A 19,057-nucleotide genomic window follows, 5' to 3' on the forward strand; every position below is an offset into this window, starting at 1 on the left:
GTGGACCCAGTGACCTGGTTAAGGATGTGTCAGCCCGACCACTCCACATTTCTACTGTCTGTCTTATTCTTGCCTATGTAGGATCTCCCTCATTAACAGGGGCACCAAAAGTCATTTTCTTCCCATCACTGCCTAATTGGCTTCTCTTCCATCATTTTCTAATTCAGTTAGTGCCAGTACTATTTCTCCCCAGCTCACGCTGCATCTTTGGATGTAGACCTTCCTTCTTACCCTCCATATTCAATCCTTTCACTGGTTCTAATGTCAAAACACATCCATAATTTGACCAGTTTGCACCACATCCTCCATTACTATCTGGATCCAAGCTACTGTCTCTTCTGCTTGGATCACTGAGCAAGTTCCTAGTGGACCTCCTTGCTTCTGGTCCCTTCTGCTCACTTTAATCTAGCAGAGTAATCCTGTTAAAACACATCAGATCATGCCCCTCTTTTGATTAAAACCATCTAAAGGGGTTTTCTTGCTCCCCACAAAAGCCAAAGTTATTTTAAGAGAGTCCCAAAGAATCTCAACTAGCACTCCGTCTCCTTGGCCAGGACACCCTGGTGTCCCAGGCCCACTGGCACCACCCTGTTTCCTGAGCATCACAGGCACACCTCCATGGCATGGCCTCTGATGTGCTGTCCCCTCTTCCTATAATGGTTCTTTCCCCAGATATCCCCGATGCCCTTCGGGCCTTTCTCCCACACCACCAATCTGGAGTCCTGTTTATAAGAGTCCCTTTACACCACACCAGCACTGTCACTCTCCTTCCTACTTTATTTCCCTGAGATACAGCACACTTTGTTAATCTCATTTGCTCAGTTTCACCTCATCTTGTAGAGGGTAGTACTTTTGTGTGTTTTCTAATCTGCTTTACCCGAAGTGCGTGTCACCCTAGTAGGTTTTCCTCAAGGACTGGTAAATGTGAGAGATGTACCTGGACCTACAGGTCACAAAAAAATGACAAAAATGTCCTTGTAGGCCCTGATAGACAGAAAGAATGGACAGAGAAGAGATGTCAGATCAAAGTTCCTGGACAGACAGAGCAAGCTGGACTGCAGCCCCTCCCAGTGTGAGAAAATGTGGGGGACAAATTATGAGTCACAGTTAACAAAGACTCTATCCCACTATCATGGCTCTGAACCCTGGGCAAACAAGAAGCAAAAGAGAGATGCTTAGAAGGGAGATGAGAAAGATCTGGGAAGATCCCAGGGCAGAGGACAAAGGACAGGCTGTGCTGGCTGATACAGGCCGTGTTTGTTCAGATTAGGTCATAAATACCAGAAAAGTCCTTGCCCATTCTGAGGAGAGTGAGGCCACTGAACAAAGCCGTTCTCTGTGAGCCAGTCTGAGTATCGAATAACAGTTGTCAGTCGCACTGTGTGGAAGCTCTGTGAGGAGACAAGCTCCCAACAGTAAATCCAGAAGACTAAAGTGTGCAACTCTCCACAGACTGCCTTTATCCCCAACCCTTACTGCAACTTTAGAAAACCACTATTTTGTAAGACTATTTTTTATCTACTTAGTAAATACATACTAAGAACAAAAAATGTATTAAGTATATTTCTACCATAAAGTGATAGGTAAACATATTTTTGGGGAATTTAAACAATTACTTAATTTTTTTTTTATTTGCTGGTGTTGCTAAGTATCAAACCTGCAGCTTCATGCATGCTAGGCAAGTGCTCTGCCACTAAGCTATATCCTAGTCCTTTTAAAACAATTTAAAAGTTCTTTCTCATTTTTTTTTTCTTTCTGAGACATAGGCTAGCTGTGTTGTTCAGGATGACCCCCGGAGTCCCGTTCCTCTGCCTTACCTCCCAAGTACTCTGCCTGATTAAAGGCATGTGCCATGGGCTCCACTATTTTGGGCTCCTATATTTTTCTGAAGCCTACCAAGTTGTACATCAAGCCACAGGTACATTTATGATGTATTTATTTAAATGCAATTGTACTGAAATGGTTTAGAATGTCAGGAAGCTACCACATAATAACAGTATTCTAGAATGTCCCCAAAGCAACCTTGTTGATATGTGCAAAGGGATAGGCTTATCAATTTGTTTGTATTTCTTAATCTGCTGTGGGGGATCATAAGCCTAAGACCACAGAGAACTTTTGTCTTAGTGTATGTGCATATATGTGAGGTTTGTGAATGCATGTTCACACGTCTAGGTGCACATGTATGTATGTGAGGATGTGTGGAGCCAGAGGTTGACTTTAGGCCTCTTCCTTGATAACCCTCCACTTAAGCGAGGTGGGGTCTTTGCTGAACCTGGTGCCTGTAGAGTTTAGTGTACCTAGCCAGATCATTCTAGGGAAATCCTCGTCTCTGCCTCCTGAGTGATTGGGTTAGTTCTTAAGTGGTGCCAGGGATCTGAACTGAATCCTCATACTTGTCCATCACCCCAAGGACCAGGGTGCTGGCTCTGTCCTCGGCAGTTACTTCTGGCTAGGATCTGTGTGCTTCCTAATCTGCCTATTTCATCATGGACTGAAGTGACATGCTTTTCAGATCCAGACCTCAGGCAAGAGATGGAACAAGAGGAAGCAGCTCCTTCCTTACACCTAGTCCAGAAGTTTCGAGTTTAACAATATGTGACTGATCTCTGACTAATGTAACTGTGAACCCCTTGAAGAGAGAATGGAGATTCTGTAGCTGTAGCTGGGTGGAGAGTAAGGTGTGTTTACATGGCACTCACTGGATGCTGGGTGAAGACTATACACCTGACCTGGTGTGACCCTGAATTGATTTCTGGAGGAAAAAGAACTTAGAATAAATACTCCGATGTATCACCAGGCACTGCAAACAAAACCAACATGACCTTCCCTTCCCTTTAACTTTGTGTCTTAGTGACATAATCGGTCCTTTATACACCCTCTACCCTGTCACACAACTGGAGCCTTGCAGCTAGCTGTGGCACTTTGCATCAACAGTCACACAGCACTGTCCGTGGGCAGAGGCGTTTCACAAATCGCCTCACCAACCCCACCTACCCCACCCCACCCCACCCATTTCACCTCACCCCAGATTAATGGGTGATTGCTCTACTTTTCTGGTTTGGAGGAATAGCAGCCTCTGGTGAAGGAAAAGTAAGTGGGGTTGATAGGAACATGAGTTCCAGAGTCAAGATGGACTTGAGCTCCAAACTGTCAACCGTAATGCCAGGTTCACTGCGTGCTGCACAGAAAATGTTCACAAATGTCAGCTATTATTTCTAGGACTTACTATGCAGTGAACGAGTGCTTCCTAAATGCTGAATGTATGGCATGGCTCTCATCCTGAGTGACAGACAAGGCGTGGAATCCAGGGCAGCTCTGTTTGTTCACTTGCTATGAAGTGAACAGACACTGAGTGATTGTTGCCTTTTGACAATAGCATGAAGTCTCTTAAGGCTATTTCATTATTTCTTGCTCTTGTTTAAGACGAAAGTGACCCCTGAATTAATTCTGAATTTTATGTGGAGAGGCAAAAGGCCCGGCACAGCCACCACAGTATGGAAAAGGGAAAAGACTCAACAGTGACCTGCAGGGACCAAGACAGCAAGACAACAGACAGATGAACTGACCAATGAAACCCAAGGAAACCCGGAAACAACTCAGAAGACAGCTAACTGATCTGTGCCAAAGGAGTGCAGGCAGCAACAGATGACACAATAGAGACCGGGCAGGGGACATGTGACAGCTACAGGTATAAGAAAGACTCTGGACGAGCCTATTCCTCCACAATGTTAACCCGAACACACCATACTCAAGTCCCAAATGTGAGCCACAAAATATAGAAGTCCCAGAAGAGAGAAAAATTTGAGACCTTGAGTTCTCATATGACTTAAAATATGACACAAAAGGCATAATTCATGAAAAAAATTAACTGAACTTCACTAAAATTTAAATGTTTTGTTTTATGTAAGACAGGGTTAAGAGAAAAAAAGACAAGTTGTAGATTGGGAGAAAATATTTACAAAACCTACATCTGATACAGGATCATTACCCAAAGTGTACAACTAACTCAACAATAAATAAAAACACTGGACTTAAAGAATGGGCCATAGACATTAACACCTCACCAAAGAAGATACATAGATGCAAATAAATGCACCAAGAGATGCTATAGCCAGGACATGATGGCACACACCTTTACCCTGACAGCCAGGAAGCAGAGTCTGGTGAATCTCTGTGAGCTCAAGGCCAGCCAGGGCTACTTAGTGAGATCCAGCCTTACAATCCCCCAAAATGTTCAATGTCCCTGATCACACCTGCCCACCCCAGCACTTTACCCCGTGTAGTATACTCCCTACATGCCTCCAGTCTGGCTTACTCATACTTATCTCGGGTCTGCTAGCTGCTGCCTCCATCCAACAAATCTCTACCCAACAATCTTGGGTCAAAGTAGGTATTCATCCTCTGCTCTCCTTGATATGCAAGAAAAAAAGCCACTGTGCTCAAACTTCTGCCCCCACTCCATGACAATGGCACACTAGGACATGCTCACTCTCATTGAGCTGCCAGCTGCACCTGGTATTCTGCTTGGCCTCATGCAAATAAATACTCAACACATACTAGCTGGATAACTTTGCAGAGAAGAGATTTGGGAAAGATGGTGTTTATGCTTAATTATATTTGGATCCATTATTTTTATTTTCTCTGCTCAATTCTGAGGTCGTGTACATGAACTGCTGCAGGTTCTCCCATTGGTCTCTTACTTTGTACTAAAATTCTTCTAAGACTCTTTCAATATTTTTAGAAAAAGACTGTGGAAAAAAAAAACTGTAAATAAAATATTTCACCAGGTGTGGCGGCACATGCCTTTATCCCAGCACTTAGGCAGCAGAGGCAGGTGAATCTCTGTGAGTTCGAGGCTAGGCTGGTCTACAAAATGAGTTCTAAGATAGTCAGGGCTACACAGAGAAATCCCATCTCCAAAAAGAAAAAATATTCTATAATCATCAATTATGGTTATCTTACTTCTCTATGCAACAGCATAACAAAAGTATCTTTTGTTTTTGAGGTATATGTGATTATCTCAAATTATACAAATTTTGACCACTGGTCTGAACCCCGAGATTACACTAAGAGAAAAGAAAAATCCCAAAGACATTTAATCACATTTATAGCTAAGCAATTAAAATAAGCTTTAAAAGGATACTTCAAAAGAAATACACAATACAAGTAATAGAGTTTGTGTTCTTTTAATAAACACACTTGCATAGTTATATTACAATTGTGTAAAAATAAAAACAGATTATTTCATGCCAAGCGTGCCCAGCATTTGCACAATCTCAATACCTTTAATACTATAGTTTTCAAGACACATAAAATAAAAATTTAAGGCAAATACATCACTTTGCAACAATTTAATAATTTATTACATTACAGTAGCATCACAGCAGCATGTAATAATGCCACTCTAGGCAAAGGGTTCTCAGAATTCCATTAGTTATTTACATGAATTTATAACTGGTAAAATTCATTCTAAGAACACTTGGCAAATAAAGCTTTGGCCTGGACTTGGCATTTCTTTCCCTGCCTTTCTTCCTCCTACTTTCTTTCTTTTGAATTCTAGTTCTATATTGTATTTTAAAGCTTACTGTTTTAAGTGTTGCATTATTTCAAAATACTCAACGATTCAGAGAAACTATATAATTGATAGGGTTAATTTTAGTTTTCGATTTTCTAAAATAACAGTTTGGGTTGTAGCTCCCCCACCCACCATCAATTTCAAACACATGTTTTAGAAATGCCTGCCACACAGTGTGACCTTCCTATTGATTCCATTGTATTCCAATTTTTAAATTATGCCTCCGATAAAACTCTTTCCTTTTAAGCAACAGAAAGCTGCCTTGTATTAAATCAGGAAGAGAGCAAACACACAGCTGGATGAGGTATTGCAACAGATTGCATGCACTTATAAGAACAATCCAAATGATTATATTTCATATAATTTCCTTCTTACAGCTTTCTATTGAATATATGACAAAATACCTACCCAAGAAGTATCTGGTTAACACAGTAAGTTTATTTTCTAGACTGACATTTACTTTGAATCTGGGCCAGTGTGTGACTTAAGCCACAGGTACCTGATGAACTATTATTTTCAGATTGATTATAGATGCTGAGCTCAACCTGAGTGCCATTTCTAGTAATCTACTTTTAGTGATGGAATAATTTATCAGCATAGTAGAAAGCCCAAAATAAAAATGATAAAGACAAAAGTGCTTTGTGGAACAATGCAGTTAATTAGCAGTGCTCGGATTTCTAACATTGGTTTATACAGCAGTTGTCCATACACTGAACTCAAGGAGGTAAAGGCAGAATGTTGAGGAGATAAAAAGCAAGATTGGGTAATCTATATACTGTGGAAAAGTCAGTTTGGAATTAAGTATTTGCACTGTCTCTTAGTGACTGCAGGCAATTCTCTTCTCTGTCTACAAATTGATATTATTGCTTTCCTATGAATGTCATTTAAAATAATGTCATGATGGCAAATGCTAAAATGGAGGTGATCCAAAAACTTTAACAGAAATCCCTACCCCAGGGAGCACACATACACATTGCTCAACACTGTGAAGTTTTTCCAATAAAGATATTTGAGCATTGTGAAGTTGCAACTAAACTACTGGTTCTTTCTCAAGTCATGATTTAGGCAATGTATAATTGTAATAATTCATTCATAATATATAGGCACATTAACATAAATATTGCACAAAATATGACTTTAAATTAAAGTGAGAGGTATAAAAGCATGTTTCATTTTCTTAAAGAACTCTATGAGGAATAAGACTTCTGACTTTATATACACTTATCTGATATTTCATAAATAGTAGATTGCACTGCAATTTGTAAACATTTTAAATTGCATAAACTGCTCATTGATTTTCAAATATGGTTTAATACTGCATTAAAATTCCTTTTCATTTCAGCTAAGTGCTCTCATATATATTATTTTATAATAATGTCTATTGTGTTTAGAGTGCTTTCCATTTGAGGGAAGAGGTAAAATCCTATGTCAAAACAGCCAATGTGGGAGAAGAATATTAGCCAGAAAGTGTGGATAGCAATGTCAATATGGGCAGAGAGGAATGCCAGCTCTCATGTGCTCTCCCCTTACCACTATGGGTCCTTGGCTAGAGTCTGCATACCTGCTTCAGGTATGGCACAAACCCTTCAAGGGTTCTTTATGAATTTTACTAAATGTATTATGAATGCCAGCAGTCATTTTGTATACTAGGGTGAGTCATCATCTGACTACAAGAGATAACATAAATTCTACTTCAGAATATATTATAGATATAAGTGCTCTAAGTCAGGGGAGGTTTCTCACTCCAGTCAATGATGGACACGTTTCATTCCTGAAAGCAATCTAATTGTCATCAGTAAAGCAGTAAAGGTGTGCTGGAGCACCTAAGACCCTAAAGGGGCTGCCTGAGCCCCGTGCTCATCCTCGGGCAGTGGAGACAGACTAGATAGACATTACTCTGCGCACACACTGGCCAAAGCATACCACTCTCACCTTCTGTGAGACAAGGGAAGTTCCTCCAATGTTATTGCTCCTAATCAGATCACACAGAAACATAGAAAAGCCTATTTCCACTCTCAGCCTTCAAACAAACCTAACTATTGGTACACATAATGGCATATTAGAAAATAATAAATAGTACTTATTTGAGGACAAATCACAGACTGAGCCAATTATGGGCTCTTGTGATTAGGATTAGATCAAATATAATCGCAGAACATAAGCAAACATCACCTGAATTCTATAATGAATATACAATTGCAGTAGCATTGGAAAAGCAAGGCAGCCCATTCCAAACTAGACAGAACAGTTTGTGCAAATAGTGGGTCTTTGTGTGTTTGTACTCCCACCATATAAGGGCAAACTGAATATGCATGCTAATGACCTACAATTGCCAAATTAAAAAGGAAGAAAAATGCTAAAGGATGCCAGAGTGAACAGCAGGGAAAGCCACACAAAGACCCACTATCCTTGAAATTGTTACAAATAAATTTTAACCGTAAATTAGAAACACAAAGAAATAGTCACAAGTGGCTCTAACATTCAAACGAAGTAAACGAATTGTGTAGGAGATATTTGATCAGGGCTGCCTGCCCTGCCTTCACGCTAGAGTCAAACTTGGATAGTGGGTCTCTGGGGTGCTTTCACAACTGGAAGACAACATTGAGTCCTAAAAAAAGAAAAATGAGGAATAAAATGAACATAATGTAAATTAGGTGGGTGAGAAAAAAATCTGACTAATAGTCACAAGCAACATCAACTAAATAAATTTGAACCACTAAAATCCTCAACCTTAAAACGTCCCAATTGTAAAATAAAATGAAAACTGTGTTTACAAGGGCTAGAGAAACCCAAATGGTAATCTACAGTTTAACCAGCACCAATGCCTCCAAGACTATTAATAACTGATTCACGTCTCAATGTCTGAGTAGCTACAGTAAATTCTCAAGTGAACTCCTGACTTTAAGCGTGGAGCATTTCTAGAACATGTCCTAAGGAAACTAACTGTAGGCTTACATCAACTTACATATAATGACATCATAGCTACCGAAGAAATGAATTATGGTCACTGCTGAAAAGGAATTATGACTCTCAAGTTGCTAATAAACAGCTATTTTGAGCAAATCTAACAGACACTCCACAGTTTACTAGGTGGGTTAAACAGTTGTTTTATGGGAAACAAACTTTTCAGAGGATCTATTTGAAAACTGTTCCCTGACAGCTCTTTATTTCAAGTTAGGTGACAAACCGGTGCCATTCGTTTAGGAAAAAGGCATTATTTTTAGACGTATCTGAACCACAAAACCCCAGATATTTTAGCTCAAAGCAGGGCAGTAGTAGATAAGCTATAGAGTTACTTTATAATAAAGAACACTGAAACTATCCTCTCTTGATGCAGCTCCTTCACTGTTCTATGCTCTCATTTCTAAACAGGTAAGACAATCAAGAAAGGAACTGGCACCTCCTCCCATCCCCATTTGCCTTTCTACCAAACTGTAACTCCTTCTCTTCTCGGTTCCAGTCAAATGTTCTCTGAGAAGCCTGCAATGGCCTGCCTTCTTTCCCACACAGACTTTGGAATCTTTCCCAGGTACATATTCGTATAAATAATCACTATGACAAGTGTTGCATTTATCTGACTGCTCCCAACTGAAATTCAAAGCTACTTTAGAGCAAGTATTATTATTGAATGTTTGGATTCTAATGCCTGTAAACATGTGGTGGACACTTAAAAGAGTATTTATGAAATGAATAAAATTGACTGAAGCAAATGAGAACTTCATTTCTTTAAAATTGTGTAGAATAATAATAAATGAAAGATTTCCCTCCTCTTATTTGTTTACTCTAATTTCATTTTATTATTTTGGGAGGGCTGTGCTAACACAGCAGCCACTAGGTACAATGACTGGTTTTAAACTGGAGTCCAGCTTTTGGTCCTCCTGAATACTGGGATTCTAGGAGTATACCATGCCTGGCTTGCCAAAAAATTACAGGTGTCCTTTGGTAACTAATTCATACTTTCTGTATAATTTGTGCACCAAAAAAAAATCATAGCTCATTTCTCTTATGAATTACAAACTGGGGACATGGCTCAGTGGTAGACACCTACCCACAGTTCATGAGGCTCTAGGTAGGTTCCATTGACTCCCCAGTGCCTCCCATCACTACTGGAGGGAAGAGAGAGGGAGAGGAAAAAGACAGAAGGGAGTAGGAAGAGAGAGAGTTTTACTTGAGCACAGTAGTGTAGGCCTATAATCTAGGTACTCAGAACCAGAAACTGAAAGCAGGAGACTCAGGAATTCAAGGTCATCCTCAGGCACAGAGACAGTGTGATGCCAACCCTGGCAACATTAGACCAGCATATCTTTTAAAAAGCTGTTACTTTTCTAGGAGGTTTTTATATTTGAGGTAGATTTCTCCAGAGTAATGGCTTCCTTTCTTTTCCTTTCCCTCCCCCCACCCTGTTTCTGTCTCTCAGTCTCTGTCTCTCAGTCTCTCTCTCTCTCCTTTGTATGTGTCTGGCAACTGAGAAACTGTCTTGATTGACACATACTTTGTGGCAAGAGATGGCTCTCTAAAGAATTACCTGGTGAGAGGAATTTTGCAAGCATTTAAAATGGGTTATTTAATTTTTCCAAACCGGTTGGTATTTAAACACATAGAAAATAAATGAAAGGATTCCAAAATTAATGGCATCTATAGACTAAAAGGATACGTTACAGTATAGGAATACTACAGCACCAGCTACTTTTTACTAATCTGATAAAGAACAGTAGGTGCTGTAATGTGGTGGTGGGTGGTGGGGAAGGGGCGAAGCCTTAGAGATGCTATCACACCAAAGACCCCACATGAGAAAGTACACATTTTAAAAAGACAAAAACTAACACTAAAGTCTGAAGCTAGCAGAAAGCATTTATGAGAAAGCAGGACAACTTTCAAGCTTGTAAACTGTTACTTTGGTTTTTCTTATTTGAAATATTAATTACATCTGCTGTGAGTGTTAAGTTTAAGATCTGACCCAGAATAGCAATAAATGCAATACAGCATAGTAAAGATTTCATATCAGGTGAGAAGTAATTAATTTGATGTTACTCACACTGTTGACTTGGGTCTGAGTCTGTTGTCATCTTAACATAGTTTGAAGGAAAGAGACCAGTCACCCCGTTGATTTCTCCTTGCCACCAGTCAGGGTCATCTTTGTTTATGACATTAATCAGCTGTCCCTTAGAGAAATTGAGCTCATCTTCATTACTCGCTACATAGTCATACATGGCGATCACTTGACATACTATCAAAAGAACAGCAAAAGAATAAGTTAAGAATTCCTATAAGGATCAACCCTGTCCCTAGAACTTAGATTATTACTAAATTCTAAAATTAGGCTAAAAATTTGTTTTATGTGCTCTCTCCCCCACTCCTCTTTCCTAGTCTGTCTCACAGAAGCAACTCTAGGTACAAATCCAAGTGAACCACTTCTTTTTAAATTAACAACAACACTTCCTTTTTTTAAAATTTATTTTATTATTTTACATGTCGATCCCAGTTCCCTCTCCCTCCCTCTCTTCTTTCCTCCCTCTTACCCTCTCTCCCCCCTCACATGCACCCTGACCACCCTCTCCTCCCATCCCCCCACCCCAATTCCACATGTAGGGCAATGTCATCCAGGTGGGGTCATGTAAATCTGTCAAGTCATTTGAAGTAGGGACTAGGACTTCTCTCCTGTTTCTAGGTTAAGGCAGTTATCCCTCCTTGGGGGATGTGTCCGCAAGGTCCTTTTGTGAACCAGGGATACATCCTGGCTCCACTGTCTGAGGTCCCTTAGACTGCCCAGTCCTTCTGGCTGAGACCCATATTCAGGGGGGCCTGAGTCAGTCCCATGCTGGATTCCCAGCTATCAGTCTGGAGGCCCGTTAGCTCCTCCTTGTTCAAGTCAGCTGTCTCTATGTGTTTCTGCAACCTGGTCTTGTCCTCTCCATCTGCACCTAGGTTTTAGTTCGACTCGGTGTTTATGTATGGGTGTTTGCTTCAGTGTCTAACAGGTATTAGATGAGGGCTCTCATTGATGTCACTATCCGGGAAAGGGATTTATGGTAGTCTTTCCACGGTTGCTCAAATTGTTAGTTGGCGGCAGTCTTGTAGGTCTCTAGACCTTTCTTTAGATTCAGTTTTTTCTTCAATCCAATAATGGCCTCCCCCTCTCTCCTCCTAGTTGCATGTACTATAATTCATACCACCAGAGGAACTAGCATACAAGGTGTATTCTAAGAGATTCCTATAAAGCCCCTCACAGAAGGACAGAGCACAGGGGAAGTGGGGGAGGCAGTGAATGGAGAGAGAAGTAGGAGAAAGAGAAGGGGAGGAGAGGAAAGCACCTGTCACTTTTCCATTTCTTAAAGGATAACAGGACTGACTCTGCAGGAGACTTCCCCAATAGCAGGCTGCTCAGAAGCAGAGGACAGGAAAGGTGAGCTTTCCATGTCTTTCAAAGAGCTGGCTGACCTAAGAGACTCCCATCTTCTAGACAAACCACAGGGTAACCACTTCATACCAGCGTGAAAGGCAGGTGTGGATCTCTCACTGCTTGGACCCAATAGCCTCACATGGCTGGCAGGAAACCACCCCTTCTGCCGTTTTTTCCCTCTGGCCTATAAAATTAGCAAAAGAAATGTATAATTAAAATATGAAATTAAAAGTAACCATTGAGCTACAACTCAAAATTAAAAAATCTAGGCTTTCTATAATGACAAGTTAACCTTGCCCACATACTGGCCTTTGCACTTGGCCCCTCGGACAGAATCTAAATACTTGTGGAATATCACTACTAGCAAGTGTCTCAGTTTACCTGCAAGGCTTGGGCAACACCAAATCTAGCATTGTGACTTATGGTTGGTGCTCTGTGTCATGTATATCAGCTCACTCTGATGACAGGGCTGGAGTCATATGCTCATCATATGAACAATCAATCATACCTATGTGAGAAAGCCCTAGCTAAAACTTCCAACTCTAGGGCTCCCACAGACTTCTCTGGCTGGCAATAACTGTGCTGTTACAAATTTCTTCCAGGAAGAGGTAATGCTGTCTCTTGCTCTGCTGGGAACCCCTTGTACCTAATCCATTGGCTGATTTGAATCTGTAGTTTCATAATGGCAAACAATGAGGGTAACAGCTCAGTGAGCTCTAAGAATTCTTCTAGTAAATTACCAAATTTGAAGCAGTCTTAGGGACTAGTCATAGAACTCCTGAACTCATCATTGGTCTTTCAGGTCAACATTAAACAACTGGAAGATTCACTACAATATGCATCTCAACATACTGCTAAAAATGCCAGCCTTGGAAGTCTCTAGAGAACTTCTAAGCTAACAGTTCTCTGATATTCTTCCCAAATAACATTTACAGTTTAAAGAGATCATCCCAGAGCTCCTTGCAAGTTCAAGTCAACTGTTAAAGGTATAGCTCACTTAAAGCACACCCTGGAGCTTTGTCAATAATCAGGAAGTCATTAAAGCATTTCAAGAGGGTCAAATTTCCTAGGTTAAATAAAGTAGCTTCCAGGAAGAGGTAAAGCAGAAGATTCAAGGGAAATATATTTAAGTGTTGACTGATGGCCTCTAAGTGTTATGACTGGGGGTGACTGTTTTTAAGAGCCTGACTTTTTACCTGGAAAAGAACATTACCTGTAGCTCTCCTTGCCACCACCCACTTGTGTTTTTCTTTAAGATTAATATTAACTGCCCTGGTGCAAGGCTGAGCTGTTCAGCACCGGAAGCGGCATATGCAGAAGTTACTTGAGCGATCTCTGAAAGAAGAAATTGGAACTGAGGATCCAAGACTACGGCACAGCCAATGCCGGTCAGTTTTCAAGGTTACTGTTACACATACCTGGCTTTTTGCTTGATGTTCCAGATTTGCCAGCATTTCCAAAATTCTACAAGGAAAAAAATATTTAAAAACTCATTGTCAGCAATCCAGATACAACAAACAGTCCAGGTTTACTAAGAATTAAAGATTTCTAATGCCCAGGACTCGTTTCTTTAAATGAACACCAAAATGACAACGGACTTAATATTAATCAAATAACTGAAGAATTCAACACTGACAAAGAGGTTTGATCTGCTACCAGAGTATTTTATAAGCAAGCAGCTGACATTGTCACACACTTATATGGCAGAAAGAGCTCATTTTACATAACTTTCCTGACATTAAACATGGCTGGCTGGAATTAGTTTGGTTTTGATTGCTGTGATGAAACCACCATGACCAAAAGCAACTTGGGGAGGAAAGGGTTTACTGCATCTTACTCTTCCAGATAACAGCCCATCACTGAGGAAAGTCAGGACAGAAACTGAAACAGGGCAGGAACTTGGAGAGGCCATGGAAGGATACTGCATCTTACTCTTCCAGATAACAGCCCATCACTGAGGAAAGTCAGGACAGAAACTGAAACAGGGCAGGAACTTGGAGAGGCCATGGAAGGATACTGCATCTTACTCTTCCAGATAACAGCCCATCACTGAGGAAAGTCAGGACAGAAACTGAAACAGGGCAGGAACTTGGAGAGGCCATGGAAGGATGCTGTTTACTGGCTTGCTTCTTGTAGCCTGCTTATCCTGCTCCAGGACACCAGCATAGGGGCAGCCCAGTCCACAGTGGCCTGCCCCCTAGTCATTAATTTAAAAAAAATACCCAACAAGCTTGACTATAGGCTGATCTGACTGGGGCATTTTCTCAATTGACGCTACCTCTCTTAGATGACTAACTAGCCAGCTCATGGGTTATCCTATTCATGAATAGGGTGAACATGAATGCTAAGTATATAAAATGTGTATATTAAGGATATGTGAAGGCATGTATGAGTTTTGATCTTATTTTCTGTAAGGGACCCTGGCTCATCTGTAGCTCTTGCTGAGTAGGAGGCAATCTTTATTTATTTATTATATTCTTCCTAAAATGATTGAATTTGATTTAAGAACAGGAAATTCCTATTATGGGTAGCAGCTGTAACTTCTGTTGACTTTAAAGGATAAACTGGGGATGGAGTAGCTCAGTTGTTGCTTGTTTGCCTGTTATTTGTGAGGCCCTGGATTCAATCTCCAGTACCGCAAAATAACAAGGAATAAATTGAACTGATCATATTTGTTATTATTAGGAGCTTGAGTAAAAAGGGGAGGAGTTAAGGGGGATTTTCTTTTCTATTAGGATACACAACTACATTGAAGGTCTGAAGTCAAAGCTAACATTTGTGAGTACGCAGCATGTGTGCTCTATACAGTTACAGATACTCAGCTAGTCAGTTTTATAATAACGTTGTTAAGTAATTAGGATTGTCCCTATTTCACAGAGAATGAATCTGAGGAATTGACAAGCAAGGCAACTGTTCAGAGTTATCTAGCTTCAAGTGGGGGAGGCAGGTTCAACTCCAGCAGCCTGGTCCTCAGTGTGTGGTTCACAGATCCCTATAGTCCTTGGGTGCCCTGTAGAGTGAAAACAATTTTCAAGGTAATACAAGCAACTGTCCTTTTACTGTGCCGATGGTTAGTTACAATGGTGGGTAAAATGCCAATAACTTGGTAGCATCAAACTACATTTTTACCTTAAAAAACTGACAAATATTTAGATGTAGGGTTTAGTAAACATTTTTTCAAAAATGAATTTAAGTATGCCTGTCACATTAAGGAAAACAGATGACAGGGTTTGTTGACAGTGTTAAAATTCAAGCTCCCCTCTCCCAATTAATTCCTTATACAGGACTGGGAACTGGGGATTGAACCCTAGGTCTTATACCTGGAGGCAAGAGCTTAATCCCTGAGCCAGATCCCATCCCTAATTTACCCTTTAAAAGCCAAACAGAAGTCACAGAGAGAACATTGTTCTAAAAATCCACCCTTTCAACACAGTCATCTACTAGCATGTTGGACCTTATTGATAGTTATACAATGCCACATGTGCTATTATGGGCCACAGATCAGTCATGCCTGTTAGACATGTGATGATATTTACAGATGTTATTGTCTTGATATTATATAATAAAGTGTATTATATTATATAAGGAATATCTGTACACTTCAGTGAGCCACTAGTTTCTAAATATAGTGAATGATGTTATAATTTTTCACACAAGTAAAGGCTATATTAACAATGCAAAACAAATCAGTGAGTTTTAATATAAAATAATTTTATATTAAATTAAAAGAATTTTAATATAAATTAAATACACATTAATTTTATTTTAAAATAGATTATTCAAATAGATAATAAACTTATCTAATGAATTTATAAATTAGTTTATTGAATTAATTGATATATTCAAGTATTAAATTAAATAAACAATTTTAATTGTTAATTTATTTATTAATAGTAAGTAAATATTGACAAAATTTAATATAAAAGCATTCACCAGTATGACTTTAAATTACTAGAGCTACAACTAATCTATAACAATTTGCCCTGCATCAAATTTTAATGTAGTAGAATCAGACTACTAAGAGACATCTGCAAATATTAAAATACTTTTTTACCCCCATATCTGTATGAGGTTGTATGTTCTTCATGTATTTCAACCAAAAGAAGATATGAAATAGAGCTTGGTGATGGACACTTGTAATATCTTCACGTGGGAGGCCTTATATACATGAAGATTAGGAGTTCAAGGTCTCAGATTTATACCAAATATGAAGACAGCCTGAGCTATGTAAGACCCTGTGCCTATCCCCATGATAAAAAGAAAAACACTGAAAGTTTTCTAGACTTAATCTAGAGATAGAAATGAGGTCTGTCTGCATTTACACCAGCAGCATAAAAGGTTTGTAGAAATAAAAAAATACACCATCTTTTTACTTCCTCTTTAAAACATGAGTTATTTTTCACAAAAGCTTCTTGTGCTTTCACACAATAACCCTCTGAAGGGGACCCCGATCCTCTGCAGTTTTTCATAGCACAGAGAAAGCCTGCAGGTTTCCACATTACAGCAGAATGGTGGTGTGGGGGAGGGAGTGAACTCCAGAATGTGGACCTGTGGAGTTGGTGCTGGTACAGACTCCTGTCAGCAGCTCTAGGTAACTTCTGCAGACTCTAGAACCAGTCCTTAGTGTCAGTGACCATGAGGCTCAGTCCTATCAATGGCTCATGCTCTATTTAGTCTATGAATCCTGTGCCCCTTATCTTTTAATTGGGGCCCCAAAATAAAACCTATGTGATGGGAGCTACTTCGAGCAGTTTTGTTGTATGAATGAAGCCTGACATAAATCACAGATCTCTGTATCAGCATGAATCTTGATTGGCAACAACAGAATGCCTTAGTTTTAATGCAAAGGATACTACCTCTTGATCTTTAGGTTTGACGTAGTTGGATGGGAAGATTCCAGTTCTCTCTCCAATACTTCCTGTCCACCACTCTCCATCTTTCTGGGTCACCAATATTTCTTCACCTTCATTGAAAGTCAAATCTCCAGGCTCTACACTTGAGTATGGATAAAGTGCAATGTACTCTGTAGGGAACAAGGAAAGGCAAATATTCTGGATTTTAAGACTACAGATGTAGAAAAGAAAATGGGCCAATCTCTAAGATGTAGAGGTTTACAGAAAAAAGACATTGAGCCTTACAACTTCAAACAAGGTCTTCCGGTAGAAAACAGAAACAAAGCAATTACCTAATAATTGTCTAGGTAAAGGCTAACAAACTTTACCAAGGGATTTACTTTTTTTTTTTCAATTGCTATTATTTTGTTAACGAAAAGAAAGATTATTGCTTAGGCTTCAAGGACAGTGGGCTCTGTGGCAACAAGAGTAGCAATAGTCAATCTTTTACTTTTGTTTGTTTTGTTTGAGATATAGACTCACTGTATAGCTAGCCTTGGCTGGCTTGGAAGCAGAGATCACCTGATTCTGCTTCTCCAGGGCTGAGATGAAAGGTGTGCCCACTTTGTCAATCATTTTTTTTTTTTTTTTTTTTTTTGGTAACAAAGAATTATCCTAAACTACAAACATACAGTAGCTCTACAAATAATGGAACTGAGGCTTAATGGCGAGTGCTACTTGTTGACAATGGCATCAAAACAATCTTTTAAACCTTACATAAATCTTTAATGTAAAACATACCCTAATGTGTTAATGCTGTTTTTTGACTGTTCTGTACACAGTCACGGAAACATCAAGTTCTGCCACAAGGTTTCAGCTCTTAGCACAGTGCTTGGCGCAAGCAGATGCTGAATGATCTCATGTTGTAAGTCTGCAGTTTTATATTGTCCTTGAATCTCGTTCCTATGGTTACTACTTTGAAGGAACAGCAACTGTGTTTTAGAAGTCTTTTTATTTTTCTATTTTTATGTATATTTGTCAACACAGAATCTGATTTTTTATCAGAAACATACTTTGTAGCCTACTTACCCAGAGTCACTCTACCTCATTGATTTACTACAACTATAGGTACTTACAAGGTAAGAAAATCACAGTAAGTAAGAGCGCCCGAGCTCTCCTTGCTGCTTTCCTACATTCATCTGCGCACGCAGTCTTCAGTGTCAATATGGTGCCAGCCTCTCTGTTGACCTTGTTTCCTAAGGTGCATGGTCATGCTTGATTCATTCTCTTTTTTCTGTGAGAAGCCCTTTCTCATCCTTTGTCATGGTGCTGGGACTAAAGACATGCACCATCACGTGTGTGCGTGCGTGCGTGTGTGTGTGTGTGTGTGTGTGTGTGTGTGTGTGTGTGTGTGTGTGTGTGTGTGTGCAGATCTGCAGAGGCCAGAAAGGGCACTGAGCTGTAGTTACAGGGAGTTGTGAGTAGTCTTTCTGCAAGGTAAGTAAGTGGTCTTAACCACCGAGCCATCATCCCAGCCCCTGTGCTGAATTTCTGTAGCACCAACTCTAAATATGCTAAGGATTTTCAGCCATGTGTTTTCTGTATCGTCAATATTTATATGAGGTAAACAGAAGCACGTTAATCTTACAAACATTGAACAACTTGAAATAGAGAAAAGAACAATGTATTCAAATAATAACTAAGCTAATTCCCATTTAATGCAAATTGCCCAAAGCTTACCTTCTCCAGCTGGATAAGCTGCGGAGGTAGGTTTCTTATTTACAGCCGCATACAAAGCTTCTGGCCTAGAAAATAAAGTGGAGAAATAAGACACATGAACACAGAAGATAGAAACTCCAGAAAAAGTGAACTGAAGACTGTGACAGGGTTATCAGTGTCTAGTGTCCCCTCAACTAAATAACATCTCTGTGCACACAGTAGGAATATTCTTATATACAAAATCCTCTGAGACCAAGAACTGCCTAACTATAAACCACTACATTTTAAAATAACTTCAACAGAACATAGGTTTCACCTTTACATGGAACTTAACAGACATCTGTACACTAGTCAGTGGACAGCACATACAGAGACTGGCTTGACTTACAGATAAACAAGGTAAATATACAAATGTTATTATCTGATTAGAATTTATTACATCTAAAAATATAAAAAAGCAGACTTAAAAATTTTCATAATGGGTAAATAGTAATTTCCATGTTAATCCAGGGTGCTGGTTTCAAAAGTTTG

At 39.6% G+C, this 19,057-nt stretch overlaps 1 protein-coding gene across 4 annotated transcripts in view; it reads right to left on the bottom strand.

The window, feature by feature from the left end:
- Nucleotides 1-19,057, bottom strand: part of Itsn2 (intersectin 2) — a 108,920-nt gene that overhangs the window by 23,266 nt on the left and 66,597 nt on the right. For all 4 annotated transcript variants that reach the window (XM_051181708.1, XM_051181709.1, XM_051181710.1 and 1 more), the window contains 6 exons: nt 18,548-18,612; nt 16,832-16,998; nt 13,394-13,439; nt 13,189-13,310; nt 12,063-12,159; nt 10,611-10,802 (listed from right to left, as the gene is read on the bottom strand). In XM_051181708.1, coding sequence (XP_051037665.1) covers nt 10,611-10,802; nt 12,063-12,159; nt 13,189-13,310; nt 13,394-13,439; nt 16,832-16,998; nt 18,548-18,612 — 689 coding nt within the window. The remainder of the gene's footprint in view (nt 1-10,610; nt 10,803-12,062; nt 12,160-13,188; nt 13,311-13,393; nt 13,440-16,831; nt 16,999-18,547; nt 18,613-19,057) is intronic.

Source organism: Phodopus roborovskii, unplaced genomic scaffold (assembly GCF_943737965.1).
Source record: "Phodopus roborovskii unplaced genomic scaffold, PHOROB, whole genome shotgun sequence".
Lineage (NCBI taxonomy): Eukaryota > Metazoa > Chordata > Mammalia > Rodentia > Cricetidae > Phodopus > Phodopus roborovskii.